Raw genomic sequence first — 27,623 nt, 5'->3', positions numbered from 1 at the left:
AATACATTGAACAACAAATGTATTCTTAAAAATGAATACCACTGACATTTGCATATCAGTTTTGTTTAAGGCGTTAGCATACTGCATAATTTTAACAAAAAGCACTGCAACATACCATACACTTTAGCATTCAGAAACATCAGAAGACTGTATCATTCACCCCCCCTAAAACAAGCTCATACCCAAAACACTACTGTTAAACAGAATACGCTTAAACATAAATATATCATGCTGTAACTGGAAAAAGAAAAGGCAAACTAAGGAAAGGAGTAGGAAGAGTTAAGTAGTTCAGAACAAAAGGTCCAACCACCCCATCTCAGAGTAACAATTGCCATAATATATATACAAATACATACACACGTATATATATATATATATATATATATATATATATATATATATATATACACATATACATATATATATATATATATATATATACATACATATACATACACATACATACACATAGACACACACATGAATAGTTCTGTGTTCACTTCTATGTACCCATCTTCAAAACTTGTATTCTTTCCAATGGGCAAAGAAAAGAGCACAGACTAGGTGACCTACAGACCTTTATTTCTGATGAAAATGTAATTTTAAAATCCCTTAACTAAAGCTGCCAGTCACAAGAAGCAGAATCCAAATGAACCAAAGATCATTCTCTTCCACAACGCCCAGTCCCCACAAAAGATGCATACACAAGGGAAGCATATAATTAATCATTCATTCGTAGTACTCACTTATCCTATTTAGGGCTATGGGGAAGAAAAGCCTAACGCAGCAAACAATGGGCATAATAAAAGGCACCAGTTCTGCATGGGATGTTAGTCCATTGTAGGATGCACACATCCATACTGCACACAGACCTACAGGTAATTCACAGTACTGTTAATTAATCTGTCTGCATACAATTAGAATAAGGAAGAAAACCAAAGAACTGCAATTAATCAGAGGTCACTTAATCAACATTCTCCACTGAGCTTTTAATTAACAAGACACACCAAAACAAAGTCTAATGGGATGCTGTAAAGCCACAATATGACCCAGAAAACCTCTGTTCAAATGCACACACACACCTGTATACCGGGGGGCAAGCAAAGGTAGTAGTTTTGCAACAGACATTTTACTGGTGTTCTGTAGTAACATACAGTCTTACCTAGTGATTTCCCTGCCCATGAAGAACAGTAAGGAGCGCTGCTCATGCAGCAGCCAGTTTCCTGGTATTCATCTCTAACATATAGCCTAGCTAGTACCCAAAATGGGGAAGCAGGAGAATCTTCTCGTAAAGCAGCTAGCATTCTTCTTTAATGAACAGCTTACCTAGTAATCCACCCTCATCATAAACCCAGTCAGTCCTTCATAGTTATGTGAGCAGAAAAGTAAGGAAAAAGTGCAGAAGCAGCAAATTTGTTTCTTAACAGTCAAAATATTTAATGGGTCATCAATCTTTATAAACTTGTGCAGCACGGACGACTAAATATAACACACGTTTATTTTGTTTACAAATTTAAGTTTGACATGTATTGCAAGTTCAGGAACATTCCCTGTGAATTACTTAACTGCGATACAAATGGACTAACACAGCAAGTACTGCAAGATAACCTATCAAGGCTGGGGTGCCATCACAGAGAAATCCTAACGCCTTCAAGTCCATCAGAAAATGAAGACCATTTCTCATACAAGGTTTTGAAAACTCACCACAAAGCAACAATACAAGCACGGGTACCCCTACATTTCCAGCAATGAACGACACACCAAACCACAAGATCACTTACCCAAATAATATGGATGGGCAATATCTGCTACTTCCTGCTGTAGCCACAGAAGATCTAGTTCCAGTGTTTTCTGAAATATAAGATTTTGTAATGTTGAAAAGAATAATTACAACACCTGCTGAAATAAAGAAGACTACAGTTCATTAAATCTGAAGCAAGAGATGGATAATGTTCATATTTTTAAACTAATAGGAACTACAATACAAATTCATGAAGATAACCAACAATGTGAAACGTAATGAAATAACTTTGCCTGAAATTAAGGACATTCAAACCCAAACTTACCATGTATTGTTTCAATCCCAGTTCTAGAAGTGCACATAGTCATGAAATTAGTGAAGTGATGAATTGCAGTGCATGCTACATACAAGGACTTTTCTTAATGGAAATTGTTCTTGCATGCATACAGACCAAAAACTGTGCAAGAATAAACTAACTCTTCAGATTACCTGATGACAGACTCTGCATTCCAGTCAAGAATATTACTTGGCCCGTTTAGTCTGCTCACTTCTGTACTTTGTAGAAAAGCTGCAGTTTTTTAATCTAGTATCTTACTTCATCCAACATTCCACTCACTCTCTGTCCCAACACCATTCCTGAACTCAACTACAGCTTCAGATTCCACAAGTTCTCAAAGAGAACATTTTTTCATGTATCTACCAAATTTCTATGCAAATATATTTCTTAACTTATCAGTCTTCCCTCAATCTTCCAATTTATGCCCATCTCTTTATTCAAGACTACAGCCTCTTCTGAAAGATGTTGTGGCCAAGCAATAATGTATTAAATTTCCCTGAGGTGCTTACACATTAACATAATGTGCCTCCTCCTGCCTTTCTTCCAGGGTGAATGCATTTTCTTCCACAGTGCACAAAGAGTTCCTCACCGGACCCATGGCTTTTTGTTGACTTTTTTTTCTGTGAAGCATTTGCTAAGTCAGCATCCTTCTCTCTCTATCAATAAACAAGTGAGACCATTCTTGATTCTGACTGACCTTCAAGAGATTATCCTGCAATAGGTAAAATACCACGTAACTACTTCTGTGCCTTCTCGCATAGTTCTAAAAATTTAGCTCTCACACACCACATTTCTGGGTGGGGGGATGCCTGCTCTTACCCAGTCATAGCATCCCTGCTCCTTCATTAACACAGCATGCATATTGTTATGAACTGGGTTTCACTTGTAAAAAAACATACTCACAAGACAAAGATAACTTGCAGAAGATATCTTTATGATCTTGGTAGTAGATTAGGTATTCCAAATACAAGTGGGATTTAATGCTGGTAATCAAACAGCTACTGCAATGCATCAAACATGGTCACCTGCAAGTAAAACCACTATACAAAACAAAATCCAACCAGGACACGTTCAATTATACTTTTTTTTTCTTCTCTCCACTGCCAGAAACCAATCAATGCAAAGGCAATAAAGCAAAGTAAGCAGTCTTTAAGACAAGACTCAAAAACGTATGGTAGAGACAACCAGGCAAACCATGCCAAAACTTTTGTTCAACAGGTGATCACCGTTAATACGAAGAATACATCCAACTGTTAATAAAAAAGGGGTAGTCCAACGGTGGGAGAAGCCACAAGCTGATTTAGAAAAAGAGCAAACACTGGTTCCTTCATGTTTTCCCCATTACAAAAAGTATTAGCATAACCTCGGAAATGGTCTTTATTTGGTCCGGTATTAAATCAGTGCAAGTAAAAAAATAAAAAATAAACAAGACCTTGGCAGAGCATTTACAAAGGACATCAAGCTATGTTTGAGAAAGTATTCTTAACACTGTACAAAAGTACAGAAGAAAAGTGCATTGAACAAAGTAAATGCTTAGATGTACTGCACAGGGAAACAAAGAGTTAAAGTTTTATACCCACTACATTTATTTTAGTGGCAAAAACGTGTCCCCTAAAGAATGTAACAAACGAGGTGGTTCAAAAGAGAAGGCAATTATACTGCATAAAAGCAAGACAAAGTATGTTAAGACAAGCTGTGCATATCACGCATAGTACCTGCTTAAAAATAGGAGAGGAGGTTAAGGGAGAAACTTTCAGAAAATTACAAACAGGATATTCTACAGTGTTAAGGAAAATATTTTTGTGTCTGGGGGGATTCTTTAGCCACAGATAAAGGGGGGATTACTACATTAACGCTAGGGCACTATACTTAAGAGTGAGGAGAAAATGCTATCAATGGTCACATCCTTCAGCCAAACTGTATTTGGCAAAATATAGGACTCTCCAAACAATGGGCAGATGGGACTTAATGGTGAATGAAGACACAATAAGACATTTTTCAAATTAGTGCTGGTACTTGGTCAGATTCAGGAAGAATTCAGACAACAGTTCTATATGTATATCAGGTAGGAAAAATTAGCCAACTGGAATTTGTTGCCACAAAATGACAGTACCAGGGGCATGCAAAAAGAAATAGAAAGGATTAATACTCGACAAAACTAGACTATCTACTTAATAAAAGCAAACACTCCTATCACTAAATGGCAAGAATTCACTGCACTGCCAAGCTGCAGACCACTCAGAAGTATAGCACAATCAGATATCTCCCTTTTCCCAGCTTCAGCATTACAATGTACAGCATTTTTTTAGCTTTAATTCCCCTCTGTTACTGTTACAGTCAGGTTTCTCCTCCCCAAGCAAACCACATTTTAAGATCCTTTTTGCCCAAACTACCTGCAGACCCCAAGACCATCTCTGTTAGTCAAACAGCCCATTAGTTTCCAATACACTGGAGCAAGAACAAACCAAAGGGGGGGCATAATTTATGCCACTATCAGTGGTTATTCACCCCTTTATACAGTGTTAAACCTACATGCTCGGTAAGAAGCCCAAGGTTCAGCATGCAATAGTTGTCAGCAAGAGCTTGTCAAACACTTTTGCAATTTACATAAACTCAGAGAACTAGTCTGCTTCTTCATTAAGCCAGCGAGCCACTAATATCTTCAGTCTCCACCAGGAGTAGACCACGGAACATTCACTATGGGCATGATATCCCACCACCTTCTCTAACAGACAGACAGAGGCAAACAGAGAAATCACATCATTCTTCACCACCACCACTCCAGTTAAGTATCTGACCTGCTAACTGAACCCGAGTTGTAGTCAGGGCTTTATCTCTCAACACCAGCTGAGGTGACTCGGGCATATCCAGCTTAACGAAACCACAAACAGTTTTTTGTTTATTATGTAACAGTAACTCAAGCATTTTCTAATTCGCTTTCAGCATGAGATGAAGGAAATGTTACAACTTTTTAAGCAGAAATTCTCAATACCCGAGCCTATAGGCATAAGTGTGGTCAAATGATCTGCTGGAAAGAAACATTTTTCTTCCTTTAGAGTTTAATTTCAGACTTTTTTTTTTTTTTTTTTTTTATATAAACTAGCACCATCTCTCATTGTCTACAAACAATACAAGACAGACAGTATGGAAAAGTTTAGAATAAGTTTCCAAGAGAAACAACATACAAGAAAATGAAAAATAGATCTATGTTCCAAAATACCAGTACAGAACCTAAAAGCCAAAATGCAAACCCCCACTTTCCCCAATAACCTTGAAAGCATCTGGCTGCTTCAGTTTCCTTTTTATAATTAATGAGAATCACTTCCTCCATTAATCTTAAAGAAACCGGTTATACTCATACCACAGAATGTCAAAAGAAACTATGGACGAGCTGGGGAACCAGGAAACTACATTACTGTGGATTTATCAAGGCAGTAAAGGGGCACAAGTTCAAGTGCAGTAATGCTGGCAAGCTGTGGAAATTAAAATTCACAGTTAAAAATCACACACTGAAAAAAAATCCTAACGTACCTCTTCCATCTCTGCTTGAAGTGTGCCAACTTTTTCAACCTTTGACAGATGTGTAAAACATGAAAGATCTTTCCGAATGGTTTCCATGTTTTCCTAGTTAAAGAAAAAGCAGAATTATGCCATAGTACTCACTTCTTGCATGTTATCCTATTAAGTCAGAAGCATAATTATAGGAGAAACACTGAGCTAGAGTTAAAAGACAAATAAAGGAGAACAAATACAGACTGTACACCATCACCTTTAAGAGTTAAAAAAGAGAGAGAGAGACATCATAATGTGTTTTAAGTTTCAGCAAAATCAGTTTGCCACTGCTTAGATCTACATCTGCGCACAGATAATTTCCTCAAGGAGATTATCAGAAGCCAAGGTACCACAACACTGATAACTATATTAAACACCCCTTTTGTGTTCTGAGCACATATGACAGAAATATACTGAAATGCTCTTTCACAAGCTCATACGGGAAAAGTATAACATAAGGTGTAAGCAAGGAAATGGACAGATTTACATGCTGGGTGCAACAGCAGATAGTGACACTGCTCACAAAAACATAACAAAAGAAAGTCAGTAATGTTCAAGCTTCTCTGAACACCAACAAATTTAAGAAGCACTATTGCTTGGTTATGACCGTCTTTCATTCAAGATCCATCAAAAATTGATCTACCTCCTTCACATTATCTTGCAGAATAAACACCTTGTAATTTGACTAACACTCTTCAGTAGCTGAAGAGTTGTTCTTGGAACTAAGCCATGGACAGTCATTCTGGTTTGGGAAAACAAAATTTGCATCCACAAGTGTTTTTTAAATAAGGTTACACAAAAAGCAGTTGCAGGAATTGGAACCAACTGCATTGTGCCTTAAAATTATATGCATCTAAATTTGGAAGAGTCACAGAAAATCCTAAGTATACATTATTCTAGGGTTAGTTTATTGGGTATGCATCATTCAGAAGCCTGGTTAAAGTAGCAAATGTAACTTTAGAAGGCTGAGAAACAGAAAGGGTCACCAACGGACCACAGTTTTTTTGTGGGCTCTAGAATAAATCCCCATCCCTGGAATGGTACCTCCGATGAGCACCCCTCTACTTGTGTACCACAGCTTGAATTTCTAAAAATGGTATTTTCCTTATACTAGCTGCGAGAAACTGTATTAGCTAAAGTAAATAATTATTTTTTTTAATAAAAATTACGGATGGTTGTTAATCTTGCAGCATGTAAAATGTACAGAACATTTTAAGATCACATCACTGAGTGCAAAACTGGTTTTGGTGGAAAGGCAGCAAAACTGCTGAAATTACACCTACTTCTCCTAAGTGCAAACATTTGCAGTGCCTAGCTGCAGTTCTTAATTTTGATGCTAGGTTGCTGGTCTCAACACCCCCCCAAAAATCTAAAGAACCAAGACAGAACAGAAAAAGCATCGTCCATTTTTAAATCTAAACACGAAAGACAAACTTGGACTAGAGTTGAGTACAGAGAAAGGCTAATAGCTACAGTCAAGAGATGCTATCTTAGTTTAGACTGTCCAGGTGGATTACATTTCTGAATACTCCTCAAACTGGATTCAGTTTTGCCTGATGTATTATTCAACTACTTGTTGGATCCTCCAAGTTCAGTTCATCTCTTAACTACTGGTAATCATGGGCTCAGATAAGCCACTAGTCAGCAATCTTCCTTATGCCATCCATCTTTTAATTACATTTATTTTGTATTTCCCTTTCTACAAGCTTAAAACTATTTGTATAATTTGATTTCACAACTAATACTGCCGAATTTTTAACAAAGAGGATATATCAGTCAGTTTTAAATGTCTGTGACTGTTGATTTATTATAAGCTTAAGGGTATTTGCATCAGAATGATGCACTAAGTTCTGCTGGCTTTTGTCTTTGAAAAAGTTACTGCTCAAGCTACAATTACCATATAACAGTTTAAGGCTAAATAGCAACAGTGTTTAAAATATGCTAACTCGACTACCTTAAAAAAATTACCCCTATATGTATATTACACACACACACACACACACACACACACACACACACACACACACACACACACACACACACACACACAGGCCAAGCATAAGAGGAACAAAGCCCAACATACTAAAAGCTCCCTGACCAATCTAAATGGGCACATAGAAGGGTTAATTAATACTTCAAAGACTAAATTTGAAGGAAAATTGGCTTCTCGGGTACAGAAAAAACACAAAACTTTCTACAGCTATGTCCATAACCTCAAGAGAAATGCACAAAACAATGTAAATTGTAATCACCCAAACTAAAACCAGCGGCCACTGCCAACCTTTTAGCAAACAGAGTCCACCCAAATTTCTCCCCCCACTCCCCAATAGTCCAAAAGGAAATATTGCACACCACAATCCCCCCACAAATATTACTAGGGAGCAGGTCATCAATGCACCTTCTAAGACCCAAAACACTGCATTGATGGGCCCCAATAGCATCACAGGATGCCTGGTCCACTTGAATCACTTTTCAACTGGAGCCTACAGTCAGGTTTTGTGCTGAAGGAATGGAAGATGTCTATAGCCATTCCCTTGCACAAAGCAGGTCCAACCACCAACCTGGGTAACCGCAAGCCCATAAGTCATGGACATAATAAAACGAGAACATAGATATCCTGCAAAAACTGGACTCATCACAGTTCAGGTTTGTTAAAGGAAGGTCATGCCTATTAAACTTAGTGAACTTCTTTGAGAGGGTCACCAAAGCAATGGATGAAGGCAAGATTGTGCACAAACCTTACCTCAACTTGGCCAAGGCTTTTGAAACAATATTCCACTCAGACATTTTAGACAAACTCACTAAATCACAAGCTGGATAACCAACTGGCTTACCGATAGGACCCAGGAAGTCAAAAGAGGCGAGACCACCTACACCAAGAGGCCAGTCACTAGCAGAGTCCCCTAAGGCTTGGTACTGGGGACCCACTCCTTTTTGGCATCTATTTATCTGAAGTGGAAGCAAATGCTGAAAGTTTATGGCTGACATGATTCCAAGTAAAGGATCATCATAGCCTACCTTGCAGACACTAGCATTCTTCAAGAAGGCCCATCTCTGACTAACAAATGGTGCCAAAGCCATGGTCTTAAACTCAATGCTAAGAAATACATAAATGTACCCTCTGGGAAGTAAACCATCCTGCTAATTACTGTGTTGGTAATACACCCCCTAGAGTTGACCCAGTGGTCAGGGATCTGGGTACACACACAGACAGTAGCCTTACCTTTGACTACCACATGGCCATAGTGGTGAGGAAATCCTTTTATTTTGGAAACTTATATACGTAAGGGCATGGCATCTAGGTCCAAAGAGGTCATTATCCTACTGTATTCTGCCCTTATCAGACCAATCATAGAGTACAATGCTCCCACTGGCATGTACCTGACCAGGCATAAGCAGCAACTAGAGTGACCTCAGAGGTTCCTTACAAAAAGAATAAAAGGTATAACTAACTGCCTTATGCAGAGTGCCTTAAAAGGCCTTTCCCTCAGTCTCCTACAGACTGCAGAGGGATGATCTATGCCTGGCTTAAAAGGCATCCACAAGCCCCACATGTAAGAACCTCCTGCATATTCGCAAGTCAAACATTACCAGAAATACAAGATTAGGAACTTGAATTTTGTCTGCGACTTAAACAGGGCATGCTGGAGAGACAGACTTGTGTTCCAGAGACTGCTCCTCTTATGGAACAAGCTCCCAATCCATGTGAAGCTGAGTTTGTCTATTACCCAATATAAGTGCAACCTATACCAGTGGATGAGGAACAGGAAATTTACACAGGTGCTGGCACCCATCTCCCTTATAGGCAGAGGTAACTTATAAATGCCTGACCCTCAATGACTTATTTGGATACAGGAGATCATTATTCTTTCAGGAAAACTTAGATAGGCGTAGAAAGCCCCCACCCCCAGGTTGTTAGCCTAGTGACAATCTATGAATGAATCTATGAATAACAGCTGGCATCATTACCATAAAGACAAGGATGGGGAAGGATGGCACTGGAAAGACCTCTAACTCCTAGAAAATACTGTGTGTATGTGTGCACATGTGCAAACAGTTGCAGTTAAGTTTCGACTACTATTGGCAATACTGCACTGGAAGGCACGGTGCTCAGTCTGAGATGAGGAAATCACAGGGAAACAGTGATTGTAACACTGCCCTGTAGCTGTGTAGTATAAAGCTTATTTGAGTGTGGCAGGTTGTTGCTGTAACCTGAAGCAGCAGTCTGCATTTTACCAAACATTATCAAGACTCCATCTTAAAACTAAAAAAACACATTTTTTCAATAAGGCTTGATATTCTGTGCTACATTAAAGTATCATAACCACTCTAAAGTGATGCTTATATTTTAATATGTCATACTAAAAAAAATGCCATCATGTAGACAATGATACTGATGCGATCTTGCTTTATATCTTTGCTTTTTGGCTCTCAGAATCCATTTCAAGTTTCATTCACATCAGACACAAGGAAGCATGGTGTCCCCTCCTCATTTAGATAAAACTGGAGTACTATGACAGACCGGCATATTACATACCTGCTAAAATTGTACTATTTTTATTTTTCCCTACTTACTCTATTTGTGGTACTAACAAAACTTCTAACTTTTCACAGTTAATTTTAAAGCTCCAATAAAGCAAACTAGTCAATTACTGAGTTTTCTTAATCAATATGTAGTCCTTAATAGCTAAGGAAGAATGTGAGGAAAGTCAGACTTTTCACTCCACTTCAGCAGCCCTGTATGAGTCAAGTCATCTTAAAGTCCACCATCAAACTGCAGCAATTAATATGCACCTACCATAAAGCTAGATCCATGCTGTCTTTATCAGCCCAACTCAATGAATGGGTTATTGGAACCAAATCAGACCTCTGCGCCTTTTTCCAAGCTTTTGGATCCAGGCCTCAAGACATCTCCCCAACCCATTATCCCCTCCTGTTCCTTCCAATACCTCAATTAAGCACCCCTACATCTCAAACATGCTCCAATAGGCCCACAAATACCATATTGTATATCCTGTCAATAATGATAATGGGGAAAATCAGCTCAGAGTCTCTAGTATTATGGTAAGAACTTAACTTTCATATCAGATGATTTTATTACCTGTCCGACTATGAATCGGACAGACTCCTCAGCTATTGAATACTCCATGTTGGTCTCTAGAAGAATATTCTGAAGAATAGTGGAGCCAAAAGATGCACATGATCTTCACTACTTATAGTGAAATGTATAAGCTGTAGACCAAGTAACTGCAGCACAAACCTTGTCTATGGGAATTCTAGCAAGGGATGCAGTGGAGGCTGCCACTGCCCTAGTTGCATGAGCGTTGGATTTGGGTGGAAGTGCTAATTCTCTTTCTTTATAAACAAAGGCACTGCAATTGGAAAGCCATCCGGACAGTGTGACTTTAGAAACACCCTGCCCCAATTTAGCCTTTGAAAAAGAAATAAAAAGCTGATCTGATTTCCTGAAAATTTTGGTCCAATGTAAATAAAATCTCAATTGTTGGTGGACAAATCAGGTGAAATATATATTTACATTTATTAGTTTTCTTTCCATTTTTTTTCTAACAAGTTAACATTCTGATTCAGGGAAGCTTCTGAGATCACTTTGGCATGAATATTAGGGTTAGTCCAAAGGGACAACAAGCTCCTATGAAAGATCAAATGGGGGGGTTGCAAGACAAGGCTTGTATTTCAGAAATTCCTCTGGCAGAGGGGATAGCAAGAAGAAATAGTTTTCTAGTTTTCCAAGACAAAAACTTCAATTCTGCAGATAAATTTATTATTGAAATTGATAAACATATATACATGTTTTTGGACAGAGGCTATCCACAAAAATTACTTACTGGACTGAAAAAAGAAATATTGACTAAAAGGAATCTTGCATGCAAACCCATTTTAAAATTTGGACAAGATAGCACAGCACTGGGAAAAACTGAAAAAACTATGAACAAAAAGGATGCATTTATATTACCATACAATTAAGTTTCTTACGCAATAGTTAATATAGGGACCAGTGTATTCACTAACAAGACAAAATTTATGAATATTCTAGGAAACTACCCAAAGATTACTTACAGTAGGAGTAAGAGCTTAAAATAATATTTGCAGAGTAGTAACAATAGTCAGCTTTATAAAAATTCAAAAATGAATAAATGTGTTTTTTGTAGGACATGTAAATATATAAACGATGGGCCTTATGTAGCAGTACAAAATTATGGTAGATCTATTAAGTGTCCAGGCTATTGTAATTGTAATACAAAAATGGTGGTAATATTTGGCCCCATGTTTATCTTGTCCAGCTTATTATGTGGGAAAAACTATTAGGAAGTTGTGAGACCATATTATGGAACACAATAGAGATATAAAAAATAAAAATAAAAAAGTGACCAATTCCTTATATACACATAGTATTAAATGCAAAGATTTTAAAAGGTTTATATTTTTTTTTATTGATAGGATTCCTTATAACACTAGTAAAGGAGGTGATGACAATAATTTACCAGAGGTTAAAGAATGCCTGTGGTAGTTAAGACTCAATGCCAGTAACATACCAGGCATCAATGAACAAATTTCGATTTCAAGTATTTTGAAATACAAGTCACATTTTATTTAATGGGAAGTAATTAATTAATATATATTTTTTTTATTAGTGATTATTATTAAACTACTACCAAACAGCACATTTATACATTGTCTTATTTAAAACACATATATTTATTACATTTATTCATATTTAATATATTTATTATATTTAATATTTTAGATTATGTATATAGTATGTATAAATTGTATTTATTTATATGCTACCTGTGTTAAAAAGCTATTTTACTCCTACACATCACTATTACTTATTAATTCATTTTTAGGTAATAGCAGCTTGATATTAAATTTAGAATTAACTGTACCTTTTTTTTACATTATTATTAACATTGTTGGTAGGTGCTGATTGTATCAATGGAGGCGTTGGTTAAATAACAACAAAAAATATGGCAAGTGATTGGCTATGCATGATTAACCTCATTATATAATAGATGTGCATAGTGAAGTTCTTATTACTCTGAAGATACCCACAGAATTGATGGGTGAAAGCGCTCAGTATTTTTATGTTTTATTCTTGCTCTGTTAATTTTTCATGTTAATTGTGGAATTTTTATTAAATACAGTCCTGCGTGGAACCAGATCCGCTTTGGTTGTTTTACTCAATTCTGCAGATGTTTTTTGCTCAAAAGGTGGTTTGATCAAAGCCTGAAGTATCAGTGAACTATATAGAGGAGGAATGAAATCTTTGATAGGGAGTCTGAGCAGAAAAGTCCCCTTTAAGAAAAGCCTTTGACAACTTTAAGAACGTAATAGGACTGTGATTTTCCCAAACATGAAAACTGGATATGGCTGCTAATCGCACTTTGATGGCTGTAAAGAGGTCACCTTTTAAGAATAAGCCTGCTAAAAAATCCAAAATAGAAGGAAAAAGGTGCTGAAAAAGGGTCTAAGCCCTTAGAAAAAGGCAAAACAGCAAATCTTTTCTACTTACTTCTGTATACCTCTCTTATGTTAAGTTTCTGAGATGATAATAAAAGGTGGGTAACAGAAGATGAGAGCCTGGCATCTATGGCCATCATTGGAATTGGAGGAACCATGCAGTTAACTTCAGGGTTTTCAGGTCTCATTGAGGCTGCCAGACAGGTGAGACTGAAGGTCGCGAACTGGATCCAGCACCCATGGAGGATATTTCAAATGAGGCTAAAAGGTAAGGGAACCAAACCTGCCTGCACGAGAAGGGGGTGAGAATTACTGTTGCCGTTTACCCGACGGCTTTCTGTAGAAACTTGGGTAAAACAGGAAAGGGAGGAAAGTGTATAGGAGTTGGGCAGGGTGGTCAATTGTGGACCAGAATGTCCCTCTGACTTATCTTTGGAGAAATAAGGACAAAGTAGTGCTGCAGTTGGTGTTCTGGAGGAGAAGCGAAAAGGTTGCAGCAGGGTTGTCGCAACAACTGAAAAAAAAAAAAAAACATTCAGGCAACTGCTTGGCTGTGGGACTACTGGAAGAGAAGAATAGACATGCTCAGTTTCTCCTCCAACACAATGGAACTCCTCAAAATGTGCATTACTACCAGAACACATTGAAAAGACACTGCCCACTGCTACACCCTCATGACTTTTAGCAGGTATGAGCAGGCTCCCCCTTATCTGATGTACCAAACCACTGCCATGTTGTTCATCTGGATGGATATAACACCTCTGTTGAGGGAGACCTGAAATGTCCACTCTCATCCCCAAAACACTGAGTTATGGATGATCTGCTTTACAGACCATGTCTTGGACAGTCCTCCTTTCGTTACACTCCCCACCCCAGAATGGAGGTGTCCCATGGTTGCAGTGGCCATCAGGGTAGATAGGAAAATTGTTGACCCCAGGAGATAAGAGGAGAAGTCAACCATCACAAAATGTGATGTCTGCATAGTGGAGTGAGCTACATCAGAAAGCAGAGAGGCCGATATAACACTGACCAATGAATCGAGATGTTCATTGTAGTTCTTGTGTCTTTCGGCTTTTCCCGGTTAGGGGTTGCCACAGCGGAACTCCGGTCCGCTAATGATTGGTAGTAGATTTTTACGTGCCTAGTTACCGGCCCTGACACACAACCTTCAACGAAGGTACGCCCATTCACGCATGTCTCCACACAGAAGACGCTCTAGCTGAGAGTCGAACAGGACGTCTTACTGTGAGGCGACAACGCTACCGCAGCACCACGCTGCAGTCATTGTAGCACTCTTATGGAATACCTTGTTCGCAGGACCACAGTAATAGAAGCGGCCATTGATCCCAAAAGACAAAGAATTAGTCTTGCTGAGGGACTATGTGAAGAAACAACTTGTAAGGCTTCAAGATGAATAGAAAAGATCCTTGATTCCTGGGGTTTGGCTATCTGGGATGTTGGGTCCAGGTGGCACCCTATAAGTTCTATTGTCTGTGTTGGTGTCAGCTGGCTTTTTGCCGAGTTTATAGTGATTCCCAAGAAAAATGTATCCAAGTCGCCCCTGCACCGGATAACCTGATCTCTAGTGGGAGCAGTAAGGCACCAGTTGTCCAGATAAGGGACAATCAGCAACCTATGCTGTCTTAGGTAAACTGCATTTGGAGAACACACTGGGGGCTTTGATGAGATCAGAGGGCAGTGCTCTAAAATTAAAGTGAGTCTCCCAACCGAAAGCACAGAATCTTTCTGGATTGCTTTGCTCTCTGTATATGCTAGTAAGCATCCTGAAGGTCTGTCGAACACATGCAGTCATCCTTCCTCAGCAGAAGCAAAATAGACTGTACCATAACCATCCAGAAATTTGTCTCTCAAATTGGTTTAAGTGGCTGAGGCTCAGAATGGGCATGAGGTCCCTGGTCTTTTTTAGAACCACAAAAAATCTTGAACAGACTCTGGATTCTTGCAGATCTGGTGGGACCTCCTGCATGAGGCACCTTTCTAGTAGCTTTGAAGCCTCTGCTGCTGCTAAATCCCTCTGACTGGTTGGCATGTTGGTGGGGGAAGACAAAGAGACTACTGGAGCATCTGGTTATTATGTTATCTTCTGTATCCAAGAATCTTGAGAGAGGACTAGCCAGGCATAAGGGTGCAGAGATAAGTACCCCCTCCCCAACCACTTCCAGGGTATGGCAGTCAGGCAGCCCATTCACGAGCACTGGAAGTGTTTCTTGGTGAAGGGACCTCAAAACCCTTACACCTGCGAACTGCCTTTGCCCCAGGGCAACATTCATGCCGCTATCTCAGGGGCACTCTGTAACCAGAAGTATCCTGGGCACAATTCTGGGATTTATGAAACCAGAGCTTCTTTCCACCCTTCTGGTTCCATGAAAAAGTCCTTTGCGGGGGTGGAAAACAATATCCCTATGGCAGTCTTGCCCTCCTGCTCACTTCTGGTGAGCTTCTTATACCTTGGGTCTGAAAAAAAGTGTTGACCTGTTAAAGGAAGAGCTGATGAAGAACATCTTGAAACTTTCCAAAGAGTCACAGAGACACATCCAGGCACACCAATGAATAGCAATATCTGTGCCTGCTGCCCTTGCAGCGCCATCTGCTCCACTGGAAAGAAGGCATATGAACACATTACTCATACCTTGTAAGGAAGACAGCTGCAACTCCTCCATTTTCTGGACATCCACAGGCAAATTACACAAAAGGGATCTGGAAAGTTCTTCAGTCAAATCCCTCTGAAAACGAGTGGTGTGTCTAGTAGTTCAGCATGTGAACAGCTAATATTGAACCAAGTCTACTTTCCAAATCTGTCCAATTTGACACTAGACTCCCTCTTAGGGGGATGGACAGAGATGCTCTGTTGGAAGCCTCCTTCTTTGTGCCTGCTACCCACCACCACAGAATCACCTGGGGGGGGGGGCTTGCTTCAGTGTGATCTGTTTTAGAGAGACACAAGTAGTTCATTCAATTTCTCAGGAATCGTCTCCACCATATCAGGCTCCTTCCAAGCTCACTGTGAGACCAAATTAAGGAGCTTGTCAGCAGGTGGGACTACCCAGGTAGTACATGAGCCGGCCACAAGGGATGGGGGTTTGGATGACCAGTCTCCAGGATCTCTCCAAAGGAGAGGTCTTCCAAGGGAGACATAGAGGACTCCTCCCCCTACTCAAAGTCAGGGTTTTCTGGGAGAAGACAACACACTTCCTTTTGAATGTACATGCTCCAGAGAAAAGTCTCTGGATCTGAATGGGTACTCATCTAGCAAAGATCCTCAAAGCTAAATAAGAACGGCTGTCCCTGATGGATAACATGTTCAGGCGAACTTTTCAAAATCAGAGGGATTTGGAATGCAGCCAAGTAAGTGTAAGGAACGTCCTCTTTAGACCTGGAGAGGATCCTTTGAATGCTAAAGTTGAGACCACAACCAAAAATGGTGCCCCAGGTCCCAAAGATCCTAAGGAAGGAATATCTCCAGTCCAGACTCAGCTCGATTTCCAAGCTGATAGTAGAGTAGAACTGATCAAGACAGAGGCACCAAGGGGAAGGGTCTGCTCTTAAAAAAAAAAAATAAATAAATAAAATAAAAACTCTGCATCAAATTCAAATTCAATCCCCAAACCTTGACCATGATCCCACTGCTACAAGACCTTTCACAATCCAGAAAGTACAGTTGTGTACCTACCATAAATGTAGATGTTTGAGTGTATTCACTGTTGCAGTCATTACACTTGGGTTATCCTGCTGGCAGGCTACCCGCAGTCGGCCAGAGTTCCAAAGTCTAGGTCCGGCGTTGGTTGCTCTTGCCTCTTCCCTGACGTCAGTGTGCCAGGGGTATAAAAGATGCAACCGACGACATTTTCTTCAGTTTTTCTTGTTCCAGATGTCAGGTGCTCCCAGATAGGAAGGGTGAAAAAAAATTATGCCAAAAAGCATGTATGTAATAAAATAAACATTTCCTTCACCTACAAGCAAATACACCACATAGGTTGTATAGAGTTGAGAAGTACAGAAAAGTCCCAGCAATGTAAAGGGGGGTGGTGGGTGGGTAACCTGGACTGCAACAGTGAATACACTCAAACATCTACATTTATGGTAGGTACACAACTGTACTATGTTCATCGTGTTTCACTGTTGCAGTCACTACACTTGGGTTGAATCCCAAAGCTGAGGTTGGGTGGCTGGGCCTAAATAGGATTAGGAGAGGTTACCAGGCCCTGCAGAACTGCAGTGGCAAAGCCTGCTCTGGATTTAGAGTAGAGAGGTAAGTGGTAGTGCTTGGTGAAAGTGTGCACTGAACTCCAGGTTGCAGCTTCTAAAATGTCTTTGGTTGGTACTCCTCTGAGAAAGGCTGCTGCTCTGGTAGAATGTGGCCTAATGCCCTTAGGTACTGATTTGCCATGTTGTGCATAACAGAAGCGAATGCAGTGTCCTATCCATTTTGAAATTGTCTGCTTGGCTTTCCTTGTGATCCTGCAGCATAGGCTACAAACAGTTGCTCAGTTTTTCTGAAAGCTTTTGTTTTGTCCAAGTAGAATCGTAGCTGTCTGTGTATGTCCAAAGCGTGCAGAAGTCTCTCCCCTTTATTCTGGGGATTTGGATAGAAAGTTGGCAAATGAATGGTTTGGTTAAGAGCCACACTGGAAACCACCTTTGGCATGAATGTTGGGTTTGTCCTTAGAGAGACCCTGTCCTGGTGAAAAATGATGAAAGGTTCCACTGCCATTAATGCCTGTAACTCTGAGACTCTTCTTGCTGAAGTTATTGCAAGGAGCAGAGCAGTTTTCCATGATAAGAATTTTATATCAGCTGTGCTGGCTGGTTCAAAAGGAGGCAGTGTGAGCTTTTCTAAAACAAAGTTGAGATCCCAAGTAGGTATTGGTGCTTTCCTTGGGGGTCTTATGTTTTTTGCCCCTCTGAGGTACTGTCTTAGTAGTGGATGTGAAAAAATAGGAGGTTCCGTATTGTTGGCAGTTGTGAGGCGAGGCAAAAAGATCTATGTCTGGGCATCCCTATTTCTTTGTTGTCATGCTGAAGACCTGTGGATTTAGTTTCCATTCATGAGGATCCATGAGATTTCTGCTTAGTTCGTCTGCCAGTGTATTTTTCATTCCTGGCAGGAATTGTGCCTGCAAATGTACTTGATAGGTCAGTGCTGTGTTCCACAAAGTCATGGCTTGCCTGCAGAGGGGGTAGGAATGTGTGCCCCCTTGCTTATGTACCACATAACTGTGGTATTGTCCGTCTTTATTAATAGTTGTCCTGGATGTAGGTAGTTCCTTGAAAGCTGTCAGGGCATTCTGTACAGCTAGCATCTCTTTTTGATTGATGTGAAGATGCATTTGTTCCTTGGGCCACGTGCCCTGAATACATTTCCCTGCCATATGTGCCCCCAGGCATAATCCGATGCATCTGTTGTTATTGTCTGCCTGGCTGTGGGTAAGGTGAAAGGCTGTCCCTTGTTGTGGTGACAGGCCCGGGACCACCACCGAAACTCCTGTTGTAGGCAGGGAAGTTATTATTGTTTCCAGGCTGTGGCAATGTTGAGTCCAAACACATTTTAGATACCATTGTAGTTTCCACATATGCAGTCTTGCATATGGAATTAGTAGAATGCAGGACGCCATGAAGCCCAGGGCCTGCAGAATTTTTCTTGCAGGGAGCTGGGTTTTTGTTGCCATCATTTGAAAGTAATGAGTCAGTTGCCTTTGCTTGTCTGGCATGAGATAAGCCATCTGGGCAGTTGTATTTAAGCTTGCACCCAGGAATATTATCTCTTGAGAGGGCACTAGTTTTTATTTATTTTCGTTTACTGTGTACCCTAGGCAAATTACTAACCTTTTTACAAACGCCAAATGTTTTAGAAGAATGCCCTTGCTCTCTGCTTGAATAAGGCAGTCGTCCAAGCAGGGATATTTTTGAATTCCTCTGTCTGCAAAATGCAATTACTGGTGCAAGGCATTTTGTGAAGACCCGGGGCGCAGTACATAAGCCAAAGGGCAGTGCAGAGAACTGGTAATGCGTTGAGCCAGCTATGAATCTGAGGCATCTTCTGCAAGATTGTCTGATTGGGACATGCAGGTATGCCTCCTTGAGGTCCAAAGTAACTAGCCAAGCCTTCTTGCCCAGCATGGGTAGAAGTTGCTGCAGTGTTAACATTTTGAATTTTGGAATATCCAGGAAAGTATTTAGGATTGACAAGTCCAGTACTGGTCTCCAGGCTTTGTCCTTTCTGGGTATTAGGAAAAGTCTCGAGTAAAATCCTTGTCCCTGTTCTTGCTGTGGTACTTTTTGAATAGCTCCCATGTCCATGAGAGTAGCAATTTGTTTTTGTGCCTCTGCCCATTGGTTTTGAGGCAAGTCCGGCATACCTTTTGATATTGGAAGGGTGTGAAAATGGAACCTGTAACCCTGAGAAACAATATTCAGTACCCATTTGTCCTGGTTGATTATGTGCCAATTTTGTGAGAAAGTGCTAGCTTTCCCCCTAGGAGTGCTGTCAAAAGGTAAGTGCTTGGCATTTGTAGAGGGAAGTCATTGGGACTGTTTCCTATAAGGTTGTGATTTGTCTTCTCCTCCTTTGGGGGCTGAAGCACCCCATTGTTTAGGTCTGTAGGAGCCTTGGGGCTGAGATCTGCCTCTTTGGTGTCTGTATCCGCCTCTTTGTGGCCTGTCTGACACCGGAAAGGACCAATTTTTTGAAGGCCAGTTTCTGCTAAACCTAGGTGGTTGAACCTGTAAGAAATCCTTTACTGTCTGCATTGATTTTGCTTTATCCTCCATTTTCTTTAACACCTCTTCTGCCTTAACACCAAACAAAGCATCATGCTGTAGTGGAGCATCCAATAATTTTCCTTTACCATGTTCAGGTAAACTTTGTTCTTTCAACCAAGCATTCCTTCGAATGACAGAGCCTGTAACTGCGGCTCTACAAGAAGCCTCTAATGAATCAAAACCACATTGCAGAGTATGCTTTCCCACTTGTTCACCTGCATGCAATAAATCCTGCATTTCCTTACTGTCAGGACTATGAGTTTGTAAGCATTTTCTGTTTTAACAAAGACATGAGGTACTGTTGATATTTAAGCATGTGAAAAGTACAGTTTTGTACCTACCATAAATATAGATGTTCGAGTGTATACACTGCTGCAGTCATTACACTTGGGTTATCCTGCCGTCAGGCGGTTCCCCAGTCAGCCTGAGTTCCAAAGTCTTGGTCCGGCATCGGTTGCTGTCACCTCCTCCCTGACGTCAGTGCGACAGGGGTATACAAGATGCAGCCAACGCCATTTTCTTCAGTTTTTCTTGCCCCAGATGTCAGGTGCCTCTAAATAGGTAGGCAATTCCAATTGCTAATAAAACATACAGACGACATTTTCTTCAGTTTTTCTTGCCCCAGATGTCGGGTGCCTCTAAATAGGCAGGCAATTCCAATTGCTAATAAAACATACATAAGAAAAGCAAAAAAACAACTTACAGCTACCAGCAAATACTCCCCATAGGTAGTAAAGGGTAGAAGACATAGGTACGTACCAGCAAGTAAGAGGGGAAGGAGGGAGGGTAACCTGGACTGCAGCAGTGTATACACTCGAACATCTACATTTATGGTAGGTACAAAACTGTACTATGTTCGTGTTACACTGCTGCAGTCATTACACTTGGGTAGAATCCCAAAGCGGAGGTAGGGTGGCTCGTTCTATAAGGCATTAGGGGTGGCTATAAGGCCCTGCAGCACTGCAGTGGCGAAGCCAGCTCTGGATTTAGAGTATAGTGGCAGATGGTAATGCTTGGTGAAGGTATGTACAGAACTCAAAGTTGCTGCTTCCAAAATATCCTTGGTAGGTACTCCCCTGAGGTAGGCAGTTGAAGTGGCTGTTACCCTGACTGAGTGAGATCTAATGCGGCTAGGTACAGGTTTTCCATGGTATGCGTAGCAGAAACGTATACAATGTCCTATCCATTTTGTTTTGAAATGGCTTTTCCATGTGCTCCTGCAGCATATGCTACCAATAATTGCTCAGATTTTCTGAAAGCTTTGGTTTTGTTCAAGTAGAAGCGTAACTGCCTGTGAATGCCCAAAGAGTGCAGTAGTCTCTCCCCTTTATTCTGTGGTTTAGGATAAAAAGTTGGCAGGTGAATAGTTTGATTTAGAGCCACACTGGATACAACCTTTGGCATAAATGTAGGGTTAGTTCTTAAAGACACCCTGTCCTGGTGGAAAATGAGGAAAGGTTCCACTGCCATTAGTGCCTGTAATTCTGAAACTCTTCGTGCTGATGTTATTGCCAGGAGCAGAGCAGTTTTCCAAGAGATATATTTTAATTCTGCTGTGTTAGCTGGCTCAAAAGGAGGTAAAGTTAGTTTTTCCAAAACGAAGTTGAGATCCCAAGTTGGAGTAGGTACTCTACGGGGCAGTCTTATGTTTTTAGCCCCTCTGAGGTACTGTTTTAAGAGAGGATTAGAGAAAATTGGTGGATCCGTGTTGTAATGAGCAGAGATGGCAGAGGCGTGGATTTTGATGAATGAGAAGGAGAGGCCTTTGTCTAGCATCTTATTTAAGTATTGTAGTATCTGAGGAACGCTTGGGACAAGAGGGTCAAGGCTGTGAGCTTGGTTCCAGGCACAGAATCTCTTCCATTTATCCGAATAGGCTTTCCTGGTACTAGGCCTTCTGGCCTCCAGAATGACATCCATAACAGCTTTGGAGAGAGGCATTGCTTGCTTGACTAAGGAATCTTCCATGCAGCTAGGTTTAAGGTCTTTAGCTGGCTGTGTAATATTTGATTATTGTGCTGAGTCAGCAGATGTGGGATTTGACGCAAAATCCAGGGTGGTTCTTGTGCTAAGCTCCTTAAGATTGGGTACCAGTGCTGGCATGGCCAGTCTGGTGCAATCAGCATCATCTTTGGCTCTTCTTGCCTGGCTTTTATGAGTACCTTTGGCAGGAGAGGGAGTGATGGGAAAGCGTACACTTGTAGGTTCTCCCAGCTGAATGAGAGGGCATCCACTTTCCATGCTTGTGGATGGTAACTCCTTGTGCAGAATTTTTGTAGCTGGAAGTTTATTGGGGAAGCAAACAGATCTATGTCCGGGCTGTACTATTTCTGTGTTATCATTCTGAATATTTGTGGATTCAATTCCCATTCGTGGGGATCCATGATGTTTCTGCTTAAGTCGTCTGCCAGTGTGTTTTTCTCTCCTGGCAGGAATTGTGCTTGCAGATGAACTTGAAGGTTTATAGCTGTGTTCCACAAGGTCACGGCTTGTCTGCATAGTGGGTAGGAGTGAGTGCCCCCTTGCTTGTTTATGTACCACATAACTGTGGTGTTGTCTGTCTTTAGCAGTAGTTGTCCTGGATGCAGCAGGTCCTTGAAAGCTATAAGAGCATTTTGTACAGCTAGCATCTCTTTTGGATTAATGTGAAGAAGCCTTTGTTCTGCAGGCCACGTGCCCTGAATACATTTGCCTGCCATGTGTGCTCCCCAGGCGTAATCCGATGCATCTGTTGTTAGTGTTTGCCTGGCTGTGGGTTGTGTAAAAGGCTGTCCCTTGTCAAGCTGGAGCCCACCACTGAAACTCCTGTTGAAGGCAAGGGATTTAGTGGTATAACTGTTTCCAAACTTTGACAGTGCTGAGACCATACATTCTTTAGGTACCATTGTAGTTTCCTCATATGCAGTCTGGCATATGGAATTAGTAGTATGCAGGATGCCATGTAACCCAAGGCCTGCAGAATTTTTCTTGCAGGGAGTTGGGTCTATGTTGCCATTAATTGAAAGTATTGAGTCAGTTGTCCTTGTTTGTCTGGCGTGAGGATAAGCCATCTGGGCCATTGTGTTTAAGATGGCACCCAGGAATATAATCTCTTGTGAGAGCACTAGTTTTGATTTCTTTTCATTTACTGTGTACTCCAGGCAACTTAATAACTTTTTTACAAACGGCACATGCTTTAGATGAATGTCCTTGCCCTCTGCTTGAATCAGGCAGTCGTCTGGGTAAGGATACATTTGAATTCCTTTCTGTCTGCAAAATGCAATTACTGGTGCCAGGCACTTTGTGAAGACCCTGGGCGCAGTAGATAAGCCAAAGGGCAGTGCAGAGAATTGGTAGTGCATTGACCCAGCTATGAATCTGAGGTATCTTCTGCAGTTTTGTCTGATAGGGACATGCAGGTATGCCTCCTTGAGGTCCAAAGTCACGAGCCAAGCTTTCTTGCCCAGCATGGGAAGCTGCTGCTGTAGTGTCAACATTTTGAATTTCGGAACATCCAGGTAAGTGTTTAGAGATGAAAGATCCAGAATGGGCCTCCAGGCTTTGTCCTTTCTGGGTACCAGAAAGAGTCTTGAGTAAAATCCTTGTCCTTGCTCCTGTGATGGTACCTTTTGAATAGCTCTCATATCCATGAGTTCTGTAATTTGTTTTTGAGCCTCTGCCCATTGATTTGGTGGCAGATTTGGCATTCCTTTTAACCTTGGCAGTGTATGAAAGTGGAACCTGTAACCTTGAGATACAATGTTGAGAACCCATTTGTCTTTGGTGATCATTTGCCAATTGTGGTAGAAGAGTGCCAGTTTTCCTCCCAGGGGGGCTGCCAAGAGGGATTTGTTTGGCAGCTGTAGTGGGAAGTCATTGGAGTTGTTTTTTATATGGTTGGGGCCTGTCTTCCCCTTCTTTCTGGCCTGATGCAACCCATTGTCGAGGCCTGTAAGGACCTTGTGTTTGACCTCTACCTCTTGGACGTCTGTATCTTCCCCTTTGAGGTCTGTCTGTAATTGGAAAGGACCTATTCTTAGTTGGCCAGTTTCTGCTAAATCTAGGAGGCTGAACCTGTAAGAAATCCTTCACCGTTTGCATAGATTTTGCCTTATTCTCCATTTTGGCAACAATAAATAAAGGTAAAACGAAGCACCCCCAAGAAGTAAAAGTTCCTGTGGCATAGAAAAAGATAAAAATACACGTAGAAATAAGTAACATCCACAGGAACTATCACAGCAACTGTCCTTTCTAGGGTAGACTGTAACACAAATATCCAAAAGGGCACATGAAGCAAATACTGAATGAACTACTCTGTTAAAAATAAAAATATAAGTATTTATTCGACACCATGAGAAACAGGTAAGCGCTTTCACCATGTAGGCTTCATCAGACCATAAAGTTATGCAGAATGGCAGCATTCAAATAATGGTACAAATTCTGATTGGTAGTATAATAACTAACGTAATTTCCTAGTGAGAATCATGGCATAGCACTCATTACAAAGTATTAAAATTAATGTTGTATACATATAACATATGGGACTAGGAAAGTAAAATAATGTATTGTATGCTATGTTATTTCTATACTTGTCAGTAAAACCCCTATACTTGAATTGTAGCCCTTCATTATTTTACTTTCCTAGTCCCATATGTTATATGTATACAACATTAATCAATCTCGTCTTGTATGCTGTTATTTCTATACTTGTCAGAAAAACCCCAATATTTGAATTGCAGTTCTTTATTACTCTACTTTCCTAGTTCCATATGTTATATGTATACAACATTTATCAGAGGTTTTTGACAAGTTTTATGCGTTTTAAGTCAGTCCTTCATTTTTTGCTTGTTATTTACTATATGCATTGTTTACTTGCAATGGTCGAAATTTGTATATATTTTTAAACTTCTTGTGTGTGATGTTTAATCACACATCTATTTAGGATGCTTTTGCATGCATTTTACGCTTTTTATTATTATCCCTTGGTCAGATGATTTTAATACTTTGTAATGAGTGCTATGCCACAATTCTCACTAGGAAATGACGTTAGTTATTATACTACCAATCAGAGAATTTGTACCATTATTTGAATGCTGCCATTCTGCATAACTTTATGGTCTGATGAAGCCTACATGGTGAAAGCGCTTACCTGTTTCTCATGGTGTAGAATAAATACTTATATTTTTACCGGAGTTGTTCATTCAGTATTTGCTTCGTGTGTCCTTTTGGATATTCGTGTTACAGTCTACCCTAGAAAGGACAGTTGCTGTGATGGTTCCTGTGGATGTTACTTATTTATCCTCCATTTTCTTTAATACCTCTTCTGCCTTAACTCCAAATAACACATCCTGTTGCAAAGTTGCATCCAATAATTTTGCTTTAACATGATCTGGTAACGTATGTTCTTTTAACCAAGCATGTCTTCTAATGACAGAGCCTGTAACTGGTGCTCTGCAGGAGGCCTCTAGAGAATCAAAACCACATTGTAAAGTATGCATTCCAACTTGTTCTACCAAAATAATGTTGGGTAAAATCAAACCGACGTTTAATAGTGCGGTTGTTAAACCTAGCACAAAACCGACAACCAGTGACGTTGTGGTCTGGGCCTAGGCATGGGATACAATAGGAATGGAAATCCTTATGAGGTATTTGCTTCCCACAAGAAATACAGTTATTAACTTTTACGGACATCGGTCCGAGGCAAGAAAAAGTTTCCCCAATGGGGTACTTAGCTTTGTAGAAGACTTCGGTTCTGGATTCGGAATGAAAATCTCAGGAGACGGCCGACCGGCACTTGCGAACTGCTTTTGCTTCGGGCACCACGCGGCAAGAGAGACTGAAGAAAATGGCATCTGCTGCATCTTATATACCCCTGTCGCACTGACGTCAGGGAGGAGGCAACAGCAACCGACGCCGGACCAAGACTTTAGAACTCGGGCCGACTGGGGAACCGCCTGACGGCAGGAAAACCAAGTGTAATAACTGCAGCAGTGTAACACGATGAACATCTGGCAGTTTAAAGCCCTTACAGCTAAAGTAGCAGAAGTGTAAACTTTTTTCCTCCATCTATCCAGAGCTCTGGAATCCCTATCAGAGGGGACAGGGTTTTTAGCAGTGGAAGCCTTAACCCCTTTGGGACCCTGAGAAATTGTTTCTGGGTCCGCGGTAGGGTTTATGTAAAGAAATTTATGAGAGTCAGGGACCCTGCACTACCTCTCTGGCTTGACTGGTGCAGGGGGTAAAGAATCAGGAGACTGACTGGATTCAGAGAAAACATCATCAACAATATCAAGCACAGGGGGGATAGCCAGGGGCCTGTGCTGAGGCAATAAAAGAAAGTCTCTGAACCTTTTCTTGGATTCTGAGTAATCCTGGCTCTCCCAATGGAAATGCTCCCTCATGGTGTGCAGGGTTTCCCCAAAAGAATAATCCTCAGGCGGAGAGGCTGAAGGTATAGATTCTTCTGCATCAGAGTCCTCATAGGGAGTGAGAGAATATCCCTGATCTGAAGAGGAATCAGAGGAAATAGAAACCTGGTCAGAGGAATCATAGTCAGTGTCTTGCCTAGGCCTTTTATCAGGAGGTGGATGGGAACCCCTGATCAAAGTAATTAGGTCTTCGGCCATTGTAAGCATCTGTTTCTTTGGCATGGATGACTGTCCAGGAAAATGCTGTACTTGTTTCCTTGTCTTTAATGGTGTTTTTGACTTTGCTTTGGCTGCTGCAGTGGACTTAATAGTAAGCTGTGAAGGTCTGAAAACACCCTCAGAAGCCGATGCCTGCTCAGCAGCTCCGGACCCATCTGAGGGAATAGTTTCCACAGGCCCAATACCTTGAGTTTCCAGAAGCCTAGGTGTCTCCACGTGGGAGTCGGATACGGCCTGTGGCTCTGAGGTAGCGGCTGTCAGGGGCTGCGAAAGCACCTCACTGAGAACCGGCGACTGGCCTAGAAGAGGCTTTGTCATCGGTTTTGGACCTCGGATGCCTGTCCTTTTGTCTTTGCGTTTTTTATGAATTCCGGTCATCGGTTGTTCCGACAGCATTACGTAGTTAAACCTTTGGCCAAAGTAAAGCAAAATCAAACCGATGCTTAATAGTGCGTTTGTTGAATCTAGCACAAAACAGACAACTAGTAACGTGGTGGTCAGGGCCTAGGCAAGGAATACAGTAAGAGTGAAAGTCCTTATGAGGTATTTGTTTTGCACAAGAAATACAATTGTTAACTTTTACTGACATCGGTCTGGAGCAAGAAACAGTTTCCCCAACAGGGTACTTAGCTTTATTGAAGACTTCGGTTCTGAAACTCGATTTCGAAAATCTCAGGAGTCGGCCGACAGGCCCTTGCGGACTGCTTTTGCTTCGGGCACTGCGCGGCAAGAAAGACTGTAGAAAATGGCATTGGTTGCATCTTTTATACCCCTGGAGCACTGACGTCAGGGAAGAGGCGACAGCAACCGATGTCTACCTTGACTTTGGAACTCTGGCCGACTGCGGGTAGCCTGCCAGCAGGATAACCCAAGTGTAATGACCTCAACAGTGAAACACGATGAACATCTGACAGAACTGAACAGGTAAGGGAAGGAGCCAGAGTCAAAGTGGAAGTCACTCCCACTTTTCAACAAGATTCTTTCAGACGCCTCTCCATGGAACCCTGGACAAAGGGTTGGACTAGGGAAGGAGAAACCAAAAGGGGAAAAGACCAAGAAAGATCGGAGACCCCAGAAAAAGGGATGACAGAAGGACCCCAATCTG

The 27,623-nt window shown here is 41.0% G+C and overlaps 1 protein-coding gene across 2 annotated transcripts in view; it reads right to left on the bottom strand.

Moving 5' to 3' along the window:
- Positions 1-27,623, bottom strand: part of HAUS2 (HAUS augmin like complex subunit 2) — a 329,909-nt gene that overhangs the window by 246,677 nt on the left and 55,609 nt on the right. For both annotated transcript variants that reach the window (XM_044074083.1, XM_044074084.1), the window contains exons 3-4: positions 5,610-5,702; positions 1,782-1,851 (exon numbers count right to left, since the gene is read on the bottom strand). In XM_044074083.1, coding sequence (XP_043930018.1) covers positions 1,782-1,851; positions 5,610-5,702 — 163 coding nt within the window. The remainder of the gene's footprint in view (positions 1-1,781; positions 1,852-5,609; positions 5,703-27,623) is intronic.

The sequence above is a fragment of the Protopterus annectens genome, chromosome 6.part0, assembly GCF_019279795.1.
Source record: "Protopterus annectens isolate FY-2018-M chromosome 6.part0, PAN1.0, whole genome shotgun sequence".
In the NCBI taxonomy this organism is placed as follows: Eukaryota; Metazoa; Chordata; order Ceratodontiformes; family Protopteridae; genus Protopterus; species Protopterus annectens.
The sequence above is the reverse complement of the archived record's forward strand: the minus strand, read 5'-3'. Positions and strand labels throughout refer to the sequence as shown.